We start from the raw sequence: 15,859 nt of genomic DNA on the forward strand, positions 1-15,859 counted from the left end.
TGAGAAAATTACTATGCTTGTCATAATTAGAACCATGTTATTCTCATTTAGACTCAATGGGTCCAGCCCAGATAAGAAAACTGTCTTAACTCATAATACAGGTTCTTTGGGGAAGTAGATTAAGTCTTTGACTTGATTATTTCCCTTATCCAACCTTTATTCTACTGGCCTGAAAAGGGTTAGCTGCCTTCTCGGCTGGTCAAAGTTTCCACTACACAGTGAGTGGGGCACTTGCTCAGTAATTCAGAGGAATAGCTCACTAAAACTTCACGTTTGTTGTTTTGTTTATCATCACTCGACCTGCTCTCCCCACCCTGCTCTTTAGTACATCATTCATTTTTCTGGTATGAACACAAATAAGAATGAACAGGTAGTTTAACATTTCATTCCACAAAAGTCAGTGATGAGTAAAGGAATCGTGGTTGTACTGCTGTATAAAATTGCCCCAAACGTTCCCAGGCCTTTGGGATGCAGGTATGCACCAACCCAGGGCTCTTGTTCCTAAGGTCACTATCAGCTGAACAAACCTTCAGTGCAGCAGATTTACACCAGGAAAAGCAAAACTAATTTATTCTATTCTCTTTGACCATTTTGGAGAAAAACTGTGGGCCTCTGCAGGCCGACCCTAAGTCTACAGTGGCGTTAAGAGGGTGTGGGAAGGTGAGGCAGGAAAACCAAGGAGATGGAGTAATAGGGAACTTTCTGCACTTCCTAGATGAGTCAGGTGGGGGACAGAGCAGGGTACATGCTAGGATAAATGGGGCTGGAAAATCAAAACTAATAAGAGTTAGCTACTGATGCCAGTATGGCTGCTTACTTCTGAGAAACAGGCATGAGCTGCTAATCCCAACACCTGTAACAAGCAGTTGATTGAGTTACATTAATACATTATAATACTTTAATTAAATGCCACATTTTAAAAATTACAGAATTCATAAATATCCAGAAGTTCCTTTTTTGCTCCCCAAGGTTAATAGGCGTTGTGCTTAAAATGGCAGCTTAGTGCAATTCTAGTAGCCATTCTTTTCAAAATGTCTTAGGAAGCAGAGTAGAAAGCTTCTGTTAAGAATTAGTTCATTAGGAAAGGAACATTATGCAGATCGGGGGACGCTTCAAGCCTAGACACTGATTAAGAAATTTTACTCTTGTTCCTCAAATTTCCATACTTGGAATATGAGTTCTGATCTGTACTTAAAGAAAAAAAAAAGTTTGATCTCAGAATGAACTTAAATACAATCAAAAATCTAGGTTTTCATTTGAGCCCTTGAGCATGCACTAATGACATGTGTAATCCCTAACTCTTCAGCATCTGCAGTTAAAATTTTGAGTGTCAACCTGAAACTCTTTTAGTGTGTCTAAAATATTTTAACCACTGTGCTGAGGAGTTAGAGACCAGCTGCTGGCATTGCATGCAAAATGGACAGCACTAGGTGGGCTACAGGTAGACTATGTGATTTACAAAAAGACAGACAGGACCAGTTATCCTTGCTTGATTTCTCACACACGGGACTTCCAAGGGGGACAGAATTCTTAACCGCTTTTTAAACTAGCACCTATCTTTCTCATTTTCCTCTGGCTTCGACTAGCTTATGGAAAGTACCTGCAGTCACTGTTCACTTTTTCCACTTACCATTTTCATCTACAGCAAGTACACAGGCCCCTTTGGCCAGCAACTCCTCAACTACCACCTTCAAGCCATTGCGTGCAGCAACGTGGAGGGGTCTAAAAAACACAAGACCGAGCATCAGTTGTGATACATACTTGGGTGAGAATGTGGAATTCTGGTTAGCCCATGTCGCTAAAAGGAAGTACTTAGACTCTGCAAACAGTACATGGATGTTTTTACTTAAGAAAAACAAAAAAATTGCTGCCCAGATCTTTTCCAGGTGCCAATGGTCCAACTGTTGTTGTATGTTTGGCCCAGATCTTGCTGCAGATATTACAAATATTCTGCATCTCAAACAATCTCAATGACAGTAAACAGGAAGACAGAGGAAGAACTCAAGCTTTGCTGTATTTTGCAGAAGGCCCTTTACTGCTTGATTTCTAACACAGCATTTGAATCACTGTTTCACACAGTTCAATAACATGACTGGCATTAATGCCACCCATATATATGTATAATTTCAACCCTCCTTGTTACTACGAAATGCACACAAATGTTTTACTGAATTTATAATACCTTAAAGAATTATGTCAAACTCAGTATATTATGCTTATATACTGCTTAAGAATCTTTTTTTTTTTTTTTGAGACAGGGTCTCACTCTGTCACCCAGGCTGGAGTGCAGTGGCATGATCACAGCTCACTGCAGCCTTGACCTTCTGCTGGGCTCAAGTGATTCTCCTGCCTCAGTCTCCTGAGTAGCTGGGACTACAGGTGCAAACCACCGTGGCTGGCTAATTTTTTTATTTTTTGTAGAGAAGGGGTTTTATCATGTTGGCCAGGCTGGTCTCAAACTGCTGGGCCCAAGTGATCTGCCTGTCTGAGCCTCCCAAAGTGCCAGGATTACGGGCATGAGCCACCACACCCAATTTTTTGTTTGTTTGTTTGTTTGGAGACAGAGTCTTGATCTTGTTGCCCAGGCTGGAGTACAGTGGCGCGGTCTCAGCTCAGTGCAACCTCTGCCTCCCAGGCTCAAGTGATTCTCCGGCCTCAGCCTCCCAAGTAGCTGAGATTACAGGCACCCACCATTATGCCCAGCTAATTTTTTTGGTGGTGGTGTATTTTTTAGTAGAGATGGGGTTTCACCATGTTGGCCAGGCTGGTCATGAACTCCTGGCCTCAAGTAATCCACCTGCCTCGGCCTCCCAAAGTGTTGGGATTACAGGCATGAGCCACCACGCCCTGCTTAAGAATCTTAAATGAAAAAAATTCCTTTGCCTTTAAAACAAATGCATAAATAATTTCCTAAAGCAGAAAATGAAACAGCTTTTAGATCTTTCACACCAAGGGTTACACTGAATTATATTAAAATATAATCAAGACAAATAGCTTAGAAACTCTTCAAATGTATTCTGGGAACCTGATTTGTAAAACTGTCATTTTCCAGTCAGAATACATAATGCTAATACATAATACAAATAGCTTCCCCAAATATGTCAGTCCATAAGATTTTTCTAACAGCCCACTAAATTTATAATATTACCCCAGAAATATCAGCAAAGAAAAACACAGACTTCACAAAATTCTATGAAGACATATCAAAAGAAGGATTCTAACTAAAACTGCCTAGCTTGGTCAGCACTTGTAGGTATGTGACTGTCACCTTCATGCAGGGGAAGCCAGGTCTGCATCTTTCACCACTGTGCCCCCCAGAGCTAGTCTGGCACACAGCAGGCTCTTAATATTTATTGAATAAATGACTATGACCCTGGGTTCAAGTCCAACTTTAGTGGTTACACTTACGTCTGCAGTGCATTATTTTTTGCATTAATAAGGCTCTCGTCTTGTATCTTGTCAAGTATTAACAAGGCACATTTTTCATGACCCTAATAAAGAAAAAGAATGATAAGAAATACAGGACAGAGACACAGAAAAGTTACTGTGAAATTTCTTCATTATGATTTAAATTGAAAATTAATTTCCTCTGCCTAACAACATTCTATAGAGCTATTTTCTGAGTACTTTTTTTTTCTTCTCAATAGCGAATGGGCTCCAGACACTCTAAGAGTCCTAATAGGGTCTATTAGAACTTGGTTAACATAAGCCTGATCTAAAATATTAATGCTGCTAAGATAAATTTTAAAATTAATCCCCAGAGAGGTAAAGCAGATGCTAGTTTAGCTAGGCCAGCTGGTAAGTAGGGAATAGAATTCGGAATATTGTCTGAATCCTACAACATTTAACATACATCAAAAGTCCCACCTCCTATTTCAAGACATCAGTTACTTCTTCAATTATCCATTTATCCTTGGAATTCCCATTACATCTATTATCCATATCATTCATCATCATTAATTGCCTTATACTGTGAAGAAACCCTATTTCAGGAAAACTCATTCTTTTCTTCCTCGACCAGTGGAAGATCTCTCTCTGTACCTTATGAAAATAGATGGTTAATAATCTTTGAAAATCAACTGATGAGTCAGAGACCCTTTCACAATTTCAGGCCTGGTACCCTTTTAAGGGGTCATGGCTTCCTAAGCCCTTGCTGACAAACATGTGGCCTGCAGAGCAGTCATATTAGTATTACTGGGAGTTAGAACTGCTGAATCTCAAGCTCTGCCCCAGACCTAATAAATCAGAATCTGTTTTTTCACAGATCTCCTAGGTGATTCATTTGCATGATAAAGTTTGAAAAGCATTGCACTTATATTCACCAAAATACTATACCTTGAAATAAACTTCATAAAGCTGAGCACTTTTTGTGGTTCCCATGGGCTTCCCAGAGCATGAAGTGAGAAAATGCAAGCAATGAAAGGAATGTCTGAGACTTCTGGTACCATATAGGTAACACTGATAATATTTTAACTACAGTGAAATAAATCACTGCCATGGGTGCTAACTGGTGTCATACTATAATGCCTTATATGGGAGACCGTTAAATATAATTTTAGAAATGTCCATGGAGGTTTCATTCTGATGCACTGCTGTTGGAGGGTAAACTGTTGTGACCTCATAAGAGGGCAAGTTGGTCTGGCAGGGTGCGGTTGCTCACGCTTGTAATCCTAGCACTTTGGGGTGCCAAGGCGGGCAGATCATGAGGTCAGGAGTTCGAGACCAGCCTGGCCAGCATGGTGAAACTCCGTCTCTCACAAAAAATATAAAAATTAGCCGGGCATGGTGGCGCGTGCCTGTAGTCCCAGCTACTCGGGCTGCTGAGGCAGGAAAATCGCTTGAACTTGGGAGGCTGGAATGCAGTGGTGCCATCTTGGCCCACTGCAACCTCCGCCTCCCAAGTTCAAGGGATAATAATGTCAGAAAACGAAAAAAAAAAAAAAAAAAATAGTATATCATTAGACTCAATAATTCCACACTTAGGAATTTATCTTAAAGTAATGAGTAAGGTTGTTTATAAAAGATTCCTCTGCAATAAGCATTATTTATATAGGTTGAGCATACCAAATTCGAAAATCTGAAACAAAAAATGCTACAAAATCCAAAACTTTTTGAATATTGACATAACACTAAGATTTCTGGATTTGGGATAATCAACAGGTATAATACAAATATTCCAAAATCCAAAAAATTCCTAAATCTGAAACACTTCTAGTCCCAGCCATTTCAGGTAAGAAATACTGAACTTGTACTAGCATATAATTGAAAACAAGCTATCTGTCTAATAATAGGAAATGGTTTGAATAAAAGATGGCCCATTCCTAAGCTGAAATACTACAAATCTAAAATACCATAAAACATGATGTTTAAAAGATATTAATATTATACGATTCAGCAATAAAACCAAATTTTGTAAAATCGTATGTATGACATAAAAGATAAATTATATATATATATGTAATTTTACATAATTTATCTTTTCTTTTTTTTTGAGACGGAGTTTCACTCTTGTTGCCCAGTCTGGAGTGCAATGGCGCGATCTTGGCTCACCACAACCTCTGCCTCCCGGGTTCAAACGATTCTCCTGGCTCAGCCTCCTGAGTAGTTGGGATTACAGGCATGCACCACCACACCCGGCTAATTTTGTATTTTTGGTAGAGACAGGGGTTCTCCATTATGGTCAGGCTGGTCTCGAACTCCCAACCTCAGGTGATCCACCTGCCTCGGCCTCCCAAAGTGTTGGGATTACAAGCATAAGTCACTGTGCCCGGCCTAAAATTTATCTTTTATGGAAGAAGGAATCTTGAGCAACATGTGAACACACCACTATTTGAAAACAAAAAAACAAAAAAACATTTTTCTGCATTGAACTATACACCAGAAAAAAGAGGAGAGGGTAGAAATACACATAGATCTGTTTATTTGCTTCACATTAGTGTATTTTTTGGCTGTGTTACTACAATGTCTTCAAATGGAACAAAATGAAAACAAGTAAAACTGCTTATACTTTGCAAGCCACCTAACTAAGGTCCTAACTTTTATGTAGGTACCAAAATGTGGTACAACAACCAGAGAGACAGATACAATGGCAGCATCAAGACAGACAGACTACAGCAAGAATGCAAGTGGCAGATGCCATGAAAAGCATGTTCTCATCATTTGTGTTGATGAAGATATGCTTCTTCATCAACACGAATGGGTTATTGGGTCTGTCCTTTCCTTCTCATCCTTCAATTCCACTTTCAGTTGACAAGACCCTGGGAAGATGTACATTCTTAATTAAGAGCCATGCTACACAGTTCTGCAGTAGAATTTCAGTGGTGTTATTACTGTTATTATTACAACATGAAGTAATAATATTTTAAATTCAATTACATACTTTACTACAAGCCAAATGTAAGGGTGTATTCAAGTCCTTATCCTTTACAGTCAGATCAGCCTGGGCACTGTTCACCAAAATATCTGTAGAAAAAGCCCAAAAGAGGGTTACTTAGATGAGATGCTGATCACATGCATTTTGAAGAAGTCACTACAAACACAATAACATATTTAAATTAGTACAGTTCACGTAATCATATTTAATGTTTTTAAAGAAAAAAGGGAGTAATTTATTTTCATATTTGTGCTATCCAAGGTTAATAGGCACTAATTTTAACTGCTTTTACAGTTCATTATTTCCAGTTAAAATGATTATGTTGTCATACTTGGTTTCTAAATGTTGAGATTTCATTGCAGAAGGGCTGGCTCTTTGACAAGGTCCACCAAGAATCAAAAACAAGAAACTGAAGACGCCTGAGCAGGTAGAATCAGGTGACCTAAGTAAAACTGCTAATGGCCTTTTTCCATATGTATATACTATGAGAACAACTGATTTCTTGATTTGATATTATTTTGGTTTTTGGATGGGCATAAGGGCAAAGTCCATACAACAAGCACATACCCACAGCGCCTGCCTGCCCGTTCTCAGCAGCCATCATCAGTGCTGTTTTCCCTGAATTGTCTACTGCGTTCACTGGAGCACTGTGACTCAGAAGAAGCTGCAAGCACTCCACATGATCAGCAAACGCTGCCGCATGAAGGGGTGTCCTAAAGATTTAAAACAAGTATCACTTGAGTTTCCTTTAAACTTCATTCTCATTAGTTACTGCCCAAGAAACATGTACATGGTGTTGTCTTAAGGATTTAAAACTTCTCAGTTTATAGACATAGTGATCAGGCCCCCTCCCTCTAAAGGTCATCCAGGGTAGACACTGAAGTATCACGTACGGGACTGGAAACTCCTAGATGTGGGAGTGGGGTGTGTGTTGGCCCTGATAATGAAATTAGCGTCTTTACTGACTCTTTAATCTTAAGTTCCAGTGAGTCTACTTTTATCTTTGAGATAGATACTTTCAAAATTAACGCTTAAGTCTGTAGGTAATTGGCAGATTAAATAAAAATTTTGAAAGTCCATCACATCATCTATTGTGGTTGCTTAATTTCTTTTAAAGGATAATTTGGCATTATTTATCAAAATTTAAAAATATCAACCCTTTAACCAATAAATCCAATTCTAGGTTTTTATCTCTCAGATACACTTGGTTATGTGTACAGACACATGTTTTATTTATTTATTTATTTATTTTTGAGACAGAGTCTCACTCTGTCACCCAGGCTGGAGTGCAGTGGCACAATCTCAGTTCACTGCAACCTCTGCCTCCCGGGTTCAAGTGATTCTCCTGCCTCAGCCTCCTGAGTAGCTGGGACTACAGGCATGTGCCACCATGCCTGGCTGATTTTTTGTATTTTTAGTAGAGACGGGGTTTCACCATGTTAACCAAGATGGTCTCTATCTCCTGACCTTGTGATCCACCCACTTCGACCTCCCAAAGTGCTGGGATGACAGGAGTGAGCCACGGTGCCTGGCCCAGATACATATATGAGAATGTTCACCACATCACACTTTGAAACAGTAAAATATTGGAAACGACCTAAATATTCTTCAATGGAGGGCAGGATGAGCAAATTATAGCATAGCCATTCAATGAAATAATATGCAGCTTTAAAAAGAACATGGTATGGAAGGATCTCCAAGATATACTAAAAGTAGAGCATTGTTACAGAATGCTACCATGTACAAAAAGAATATATGGATATATACATACATATGTATATATGTTTGTAGATATGCATAAAAAATATTTAGGAGAACATAAAATTTGTAAATAACAGTGTATAGTAGCTTTCTCTGTGGAAGAAGCTAGGGATTCCAGGCTTAGAGGGAAATTTCTTTTAATTATACACCCTCTGTAATATTAAAAACCATGCTTATCCATTATTCTTTCAATTAAAAACATGTATGTTTGGCTACTCTGCAACTGCAAAGCAGAGGCTAAGATTCATCAAGATAAAAGGCATGCCGTTTTAGATTACTTACCTGCCTTTGTCATCTCTACAACTGACGATACTGGAATCTATGGCCCCAAGCAGCAATGATGCACAATTCCCATGATCATTGATTCTAAAATGAAAATGGGTTTTAATGTAACAATCTCACTCTTTTAAATTATATCACCTCCTAACCCATCTTCCTATGTACTGTATATTTGACAATCCGAAGCATTTTTAAAAAATCGAACGTAAATATTTGTGGTATATGTTTCATTGGCATACACTTTGTAACCCCTAGCATTACTTCAGAACCTCTATATCCAGGTAGAATTTTATTGCACTTATACAAGACACCACGTTAGGCGTTTTGGAGATATCAAAGTGGAATAGACATGCTTCCTTCAGATTTAAAATCTTTCTGACCTTTGGGAGGCTGAGGCGGGCAGATCATGAGGTCAGGAGTTCGAAACCAGCCTGGCCAATATGGTGAAACCCAGTCCCTACTAAAACCACAAAAATTAGCCAGGTGTGGTGGCGCGCACCTGTAGTCCCAGCTGCTCGGGAGGCTGAGGCAGGAGAATTGCTTGAATCCGGGAGGCGGAGGTTGCAGTGAGCCGAGATTGTGCCACTGCTCTCCAGCCTAGGCGACAGAGCAAGACTCCGTCTCAAAAAACAAAAAGCAATAAACAAAATAAAATCTTTCTGACTCTTTTTAACTTATACTTTCTTTATTGATCTACTTTATGCCTCCAATATCTTTCCAATTAAATGACTCAGTTTCATATAAAGGCCAGAGACAATGTAAAGACAAAGCGTCCTCAGGTCTTGGGTCCCCGGGCTAACCGTGGAAGCCCAGTTGAACACAGACTCCCAGGCTGACTATGGAAGTCTGACTTAAAGTCACTGGATCCTCTAAACAATGGCTCACTATTGAGACTGGAGCAAGAATTAAATTTATCAGAAAAGGGCTTACAACATATGAAAGATAAAGAATTTCAATATATGAAAATTTGTCCTAGTGTGAAATGTCTTTCTAACCATCTGTAGGCATACTATTGTCAACGCTGACTTATTTTTAGAATTTGGCAGACAAATGTGAGTTATACCTGAAGAGTTCTTCACATGGGTAACGCACCTCTCACTTTACCCCTTCACGAGACTTCCCGAGGGTGGCATCTGTGCCACTTTGGAACTGTGGCACTCTATAAAAAGCTCTGGGAAAATCCTTAATATTTTGCTATCAGATCTACTCGTCTTTAGCAGCAAAAATGGAATATGTCAGTCTTATCTGTAATCTAAAAGCTTTTTTTCCCTTCAAAGCAACTTTTCTATGTGGAGTTAAACTAATTAAAGCTACACCATTAACTCTCATCTTTTCTACTTACATTGCACAGTGCAGTGGAGTAAAGGAATTACCGATAAATTTACGAAAACATTTTTGCTCCAAAAGTACTTCTATACAGTTTTCATTACCTGCAAGAAATAAAAATAATTTAGGGAGTTTCCAAGAAAGAAATTTTGTTCAACCCAATCTGCTTTTTCATTAGATATTGAGTTTTTGGTTTATGAATTTTCCTGAATGGGCTGAACATTCATTCTCCAAGAAATAAAATTAACAAAATGCCAAAATGTTATTAACTATGTTAACAGGTGTTCTGAGACTTAATGAACAAATAAAACAATGAAGGCCATATGGTCTGGTGAAGAGAGATAGAGAAGATGACTCATTTGCAAGCAGAATATATTCTGTTTTACTCTCAGCTCTTGAAAGATAGATGCCTCACATAGGCGTGCTTCAATTTGTCCACATTTATAAGAGGAAATGTACCTTTCACCCATACAAATACTTCCACTTACAGTTATGCATTCTAACAGACACATGAAACTGATTAGTAGAAAACAGTATTTGAGATAACGCATGTGAAAAGGTTTTGACTGTAAAATACTATACGTGTTTTAATTGACCCCAAGAACAGTTCTTGGCACATCACGGGCATTCACTAAGCACTATTCAAATAAGTAGATGAATGAATATGTGAGATTATTTTCAACAAAATGGTAGGTAGTTTCCAAATCAACTGAATTTGAGTTAAGTAAGGTCGTAGCTGTCAGCTTACTTGTTATGTGATCTGAGGCAATTTACTTGGGATCTCTGAGCCTCAGTTTCTCACATATTCAAAATTGGACAAGGAATACCTGCCCTACCTATGTCACAGGATGGTGAGAACTTTACTCAATAAAGAGCCTCAGTGTGGTTTGTGACGTTCTATACAATTGTAAGACAGATCTTGCCACATGGCATTGTCTCCCAGGAAGAAGGGTGATGGTTCCCCAGCCTGACTAAGCGTTTTCTCATTACAGACCTGGTTAAAACAAAAAACAAAAACAACAATAGTCTCTGTGGTTCTCAATCATAAGGTGGGAAGGCATTGCCATTTTGCTTTGGAACACAGATTGTCCTGAAACCTCTTCTCGGTTGAACTCAGTGCTAAGTTAGTGAAAGTTCCCTTATGATCTACCTCAGAATGATGTAGCTGGGACAATTTGAAATATTAAACTACAAATCAAACTTTTCTTGTACCTAAAAAGAGAAAAGGCAATATTGCTTTTAGACAGATTAAAAAGCATATGAATTAATAAATATAAAAAAAATGGCAGTGGTCGGGCATGGTGGCTCAGGCCTATAATCCCAGAACTTTGAGAGGTTGAGGTGGGTGGATTACTTCAGGTCAGGAGTTCAACACCAGCCTGGCTAATATGGTGAAACCCCATCTCTACTAACAATACCAAAAAAAAAAAAAAAAAAAAAAAAGGACCTGCATGGTGGTGCCTGTCTGTAGTCTCAGCTACTCGGGAGGCTAAGGCAGGAGAATCGCTTGAACCCAGGAAGCAAAGGTTGTGGTGAACCGAAATCATGCCACCAGCCTGGGTGACAGAGTAAGACTCTATATATCCCTGGGAAAAAAAAAAAAAAAAAAAAAGCTGGCAGTTTCAGGCAAGCTGTATAATTTAGCCTTCCAACTAACTACATGGAACCCTCATTCAAATAGTCTCAGACACCTCAACTCTTCCAAAGGATCTAGCTTAGGGTAGCATCCACACATAGCATTCCTTAAGTGGGGACTATATGAATCCTAGTTTAAGAGTCTGTGCAGGTAGGACTGGAGATGACTGAGCTCCTTTCAATATTTCAAAGTGCCTAGTAAAAAGGAGTCTGGGAAGATGGGAGCTTGAAACTCAGTCCTGGACAAAGGCTGCACTGAAAGTGTGAACAGCTTAGGAGAAGACTGCTCCTCCTCCCCTGCCTGTACCTGGAGAGGCCTAAGAACACAGACACGTCTCATCCTGAACCCTGAGGAGAGGATCTGGTTTGCATCAGGTTTGTGGCCCGCCATTTTAATCAGCACTCTCACTGCATCCTTCTCCTCTTGTAGGTTCTCCAGTGCCAGAGAGCTCCCACAGCTTGACCCAGATGGAGGCCACCCATTAGTAGGTTAAAAAAAAATCACTATCCTCCAGTGGCAGGAAGGGAACAAAACCAAGTTGAGGAAATAGAAAATTTGGCTCTTACTGAGGCAGAATGAATGAAAAAAAGAGGACTGTGATGAAAACACAGTAAGAGTTCTTAAATTGATATAATTAGAACACACACACACACAAATGCCTTTTGTGGAACTATTAATAGTTTCTAAATTAAAATTTTAATTGACTGACTGAAAATGTAAAAATAAAATTATAGAAGCAAAGTAAAAAATATATGGGAAAATATCCATATAATCTTAGGGGTAGGAGACCTTTTCAAGAAAGACTGGAAACCTGGAAACCATAAAAAATCTGATAGTTTCAAGTACATAAAAGCTCATAATCTCTACTTGGAAAAAAACATCCTAAACAAGGAACAAAAATATTCATATTTCTAAGACATTCATATCATTCAACATTCATTCATATCACATTCATATCACTAAGACAAGGTGCTCCTACAAGCATACGAGAAAAGATAAATAGCTCAATAGGAAAAAAGTGAACAAAGGATGGAAAAAGTAATTTCCAGAAGAGGAAACACAAATAGCCAGCGTACTATTAGATAGTGAAATGCAAACTGAAACAAGAAGATACCTTTTTTGGCCTTCAAATTGACAAAAATTTAAAAGGGTGATATCATTCTGGGTTGGCAAGCGTGAGGAAAAACACCAACTTTTATACAAATGTTTGGTGGAATAATGAATTTTGATATCCTTTTTGCAAAATAATATAATTTATTAAAATTAAAAAATATATAAGCCCCCTTACTCAATAATTTTATTTCTGGAAACTTATCTGACAGATTTTATGGTACCATAATATGGACATGCACATTGCTGCATTGTTTGTAATAAGAAAAAAAAAAATCTGAATGTCAATCCACAGAAACCTGGTTGAATAAATAATAAGTTCTGGTATACATATTGCTATGAAATAATATACAACTATTACAAGATCAATCCATATTGATATATATTGACTTGTAAGAATATCTGCAATACAATTTTAAACACCAAGAAAAAAATTATAGAATGGTTGCTATTTTTTCTATAATTTCAGTTTCAAAAAATAAATACACATTCATTTGTAATTATTTATATTCTCAAAGAAAAAATTATGAAAGAGATACACAAAATTACATTAGAAAGTAGGTTTAGAAATGGAAACAATTTTACTTCAGATAGTTCTGTACGTTGGAATTGGTATAATTAGCATGCATTTTTAAATTAAAATAAGTGAAATATAAATTTTAAAATCTCCCAAATAATAAGTACAACAAAATGAATGGGGAATATGAAACATAACAAAGAAATACCAAAAGATGAATCATGCATCTACTAGTAATCAATCGTGACAGGTTATTAAATTTTATATATATATATGTGGTTTTAGTTTTATTATTTTAATCTCTTGTGGGATCCCTGGTTATATTACATAGATCAGAAACTCTGAATAAAACTGGTCATTTAAGCTTATCAGTTCTGATTACGGTTATGTGTTAATGATTAACTAAAAGGGGAAAGTGAACTTTTACTCAAGGCATCACAGCAGCTGTGGAGCGGTGAGAACACTTTGGGAGGCCGAGGCGGGTGGATCACGAGGTCAGGAGATCGAGACCATCCTGGCTAACATGGTGAAACCCCGTCTCTACTAAAAATACAAAAAACTAGCCGGGCGTGGTGGCGGGCGCCTGTAGTCCCAGCTACTCGGAGGCTGAGGCGGGAGAATGGCGTGAACCCGGGAGGTGGAGCTTGCAGTGAGCCGAGATCGCGCCACTGCACTCCAGCCTGGGCGACAGAGCAAGACTCCGTCTCAAAAAACAAACAAACAAACAAACAAACAAACAAACAAAATACACAAAAAAGATATCTTGGATGCAGAAAGATTAGAAGCCACGGTTTGCAGAATTACACAAGGCTGTCACCTCCACTGAGCTCACAGGGGTCATGGGGTAGGAAGTCTAGTGGAATCTGTCAAATGATAAGCAACTCACCATTGTAACAAGCCCAGTGCAGCGGCGTGTAGCCTTGGTTATCTTTGAAACAACAGTCCTCCTCAGAAAGAGCCATTTGGAGCAGCTCGCTCAGCCACGTGGCATGGCCACGAGCAGCTGCATAGTGCAAGGGCGTCCTCCCTCTGGAATCTTTACAGAGAATTGACACTTCTTGTTCCAGCAGCATTTGCACACATTCCTCGTGTCCTGTCATAATCTGATGCATTGCAATTAAAAACACAAAACAAACCTCAGAAGACTAAGGAAGCAAAGCAGTTGGCTAAGTGAGGCTGGGCTTAGAGCAAGTGGACATATGCCTGGGTCTTTAAGGAAGGCAGACTCTGTACTATTTCAAGGGCAGAAGTCAGGACAACCTCAGCAAAATTCATAACAGAAAAATCTGTGAACATCAGCATTTTCCAAACATCTCTTGCCTTTCCTGACAACCATGAAAGATATCATGATGTGGCCAGGTAATCCCAGCACTTTGGGAGGTCGAGGAGGGCAGATCACGAGGTCAGGAGATCGAGACCATCCTGGCTAACACGGTGAAACCCCGTCTCTACTAAAAAATTACAAAAAATTAGCTGGGCATGGTGGCGGGCGCCTGTAGTCCCAGCTACTCAAGAGGCTGAGGCATGAGAATGGCGTGAATCCGGGAGGCGGAGCTTGCAGTGAGCCAAGATTGCACCACTGCACTCCAGCCTGGGCGACAGAACAAGACTCTGTCTCAGAAAAAAAAAAAAAAAAAAAAAAAAGAAAGAAAGAAAAGAAAGATATCCTGATGCAGTGGTAAACATCAGTTTTAGAATCAGGAAGGTCTAAGTGAAATCTTGGCACCCCTGTGACAGGTCAGTTCGCCTCTCCATCCCTCACTCTATTCACCTATATATAAGAATAGTAATAACAACTTCACAGGGTGTTGTGAGGACTGAGATAACAGATGCAAAGGCTCTCAGCTTGTTGTACAGCCTACAGGAAGCAACCGAGAAATAAAAACTATGATTGTGACAATGATCACGTAGTGTTCCTCTTCTCTTCATTTATCAGTGTGCTTGGTACCAGCCCAAAACAGCAATTGTATGATTTCTGCTTGTATTCACTTAGTTTATTTGGCATGCTTTAAAAAACAGTTCAGCAGGTGCAAGTGGTCACGCCTGTAATCCCAGTACTTTGGGAGGTGGAGGCAGGAGGATCACTTGAGCCTAGCAGTTCGAGACCTGCCTGGGCAACATGACGAAACCCCATCTCGACAGAAAATACAAAAGTTAGCTGGGCATGCTGGCATGCACCTGTGGTCCCAGTTACTGGGGGGAGGCTGAGGTGGGAGGATCGCTTGAGCCCGGGAGGTGGAGGTTGCAGTGAGCTGATATCATGCCACTGCACTCCAGCCTGGGTGATAAGAGTGAGACAAAAAAAAAAAAAAAAAAACACTTCAACAGATGTGTGCAAATAATTGTACATAGGATACATATTTTGGCATTATTTGTAAGGACAAACAATTAGAAATAGCATAACTACTTAAAACCAGGTAATCATTGAAATAAACTATGACACTTGAACACAATGAGGCATTAAAAATCATGATGCAGAAAAAAGTGACATGTAAAAAGGTCCTTGATATACTAAGAGAAAAAAGCACATTCCAAATGACATCTTCAGTATTCTCTCTTTAAAATCTAAAACAAATCTATATATAGAAAGAAGATTGGAGATAATATACACCAAAAAGTGGTTATCTCCAGGAGGTATGATTACTGGTGATTGTGATTTTCTTCTCCGGGCTTTAAAAAAAATATTCTGCAAATTTTCTATGATATACATGTATTTTGTAGTCAGAAAGCAGAACCAATTTCACCAACAGTAGGTGTTCGTGAATCTATTATCACAATCTAACATGAAATCTTAAGAGCAAAACCTTCCATTATTTTGCCTTTGCCAAGGATTTTGTAATTTCTTTTGGACTGAATA

General features: G+C 38.9%; 1 protein-coding gene across 12 annotated transcripts in view; it reads right to left on the bottom strand.

The window, feature by feature from the left end:
• The window catches only part of ANKRD44 (ankyrin repeat domain 44), a 345,963-nt gene that overhangs the window by 32,348 nt on the left and 297,756 nt on the right, over positions 1-15,859 (bottom strand). For 11 of the 12 annotated variants that reach the window (XR_004176609.1, XR_004176608.1, XR_004176610.1 and 8 more), the window contains 7 exons: positions 13,889-14,105; positions 9,756-9,843; positions 8,417-8,500; positions 6,941-7,086; positions 6,380-6,462; positions 3,409-3,491; positions 1,631-1,722 (listed from right to left, as the gene is read on the bottom strand). Coding sequence is in view for 9 of the 12 variants with exons in the window: in XM_031651434.1 (XP_031507294.1) it covers positions 1,631-1,722; positions 3,409-3,491; positions 6,380-6,462; positions 6,941-7,086; positions 8,417-8,500; positions 9,756-9,843; positions 13,889-14,105 (793 nt within the window). In the remaining 3 variants the exon portion in view is untranslated. Of the gene's footprint in view, positions 1-1,630; positions 1,723-3,404; positions 3,492-6,379; positions 6,463-6,940; positions 7,087-8,416; positions 8,501-9,755; positions 9,844-13,888; positions 14,106-15,859 lie in introns of those variants that run through there. The other variant, XM_031651441.1, reaches the window with a different exon arrangement.

The sequence above is a fragment of the Papio anubis genome, chromosome 10, assembly GCF_008728515.1.
Source record: "Papio anubis isolate 15944 chromosome 10, Panubis1.0, whole genome shotgun sequence".
Lineage (NCBI taxonomy): Eukaryota > Metazoa > Chordata > Mammalia > Primates > Cercopithecidae > Papio > Papio anubis.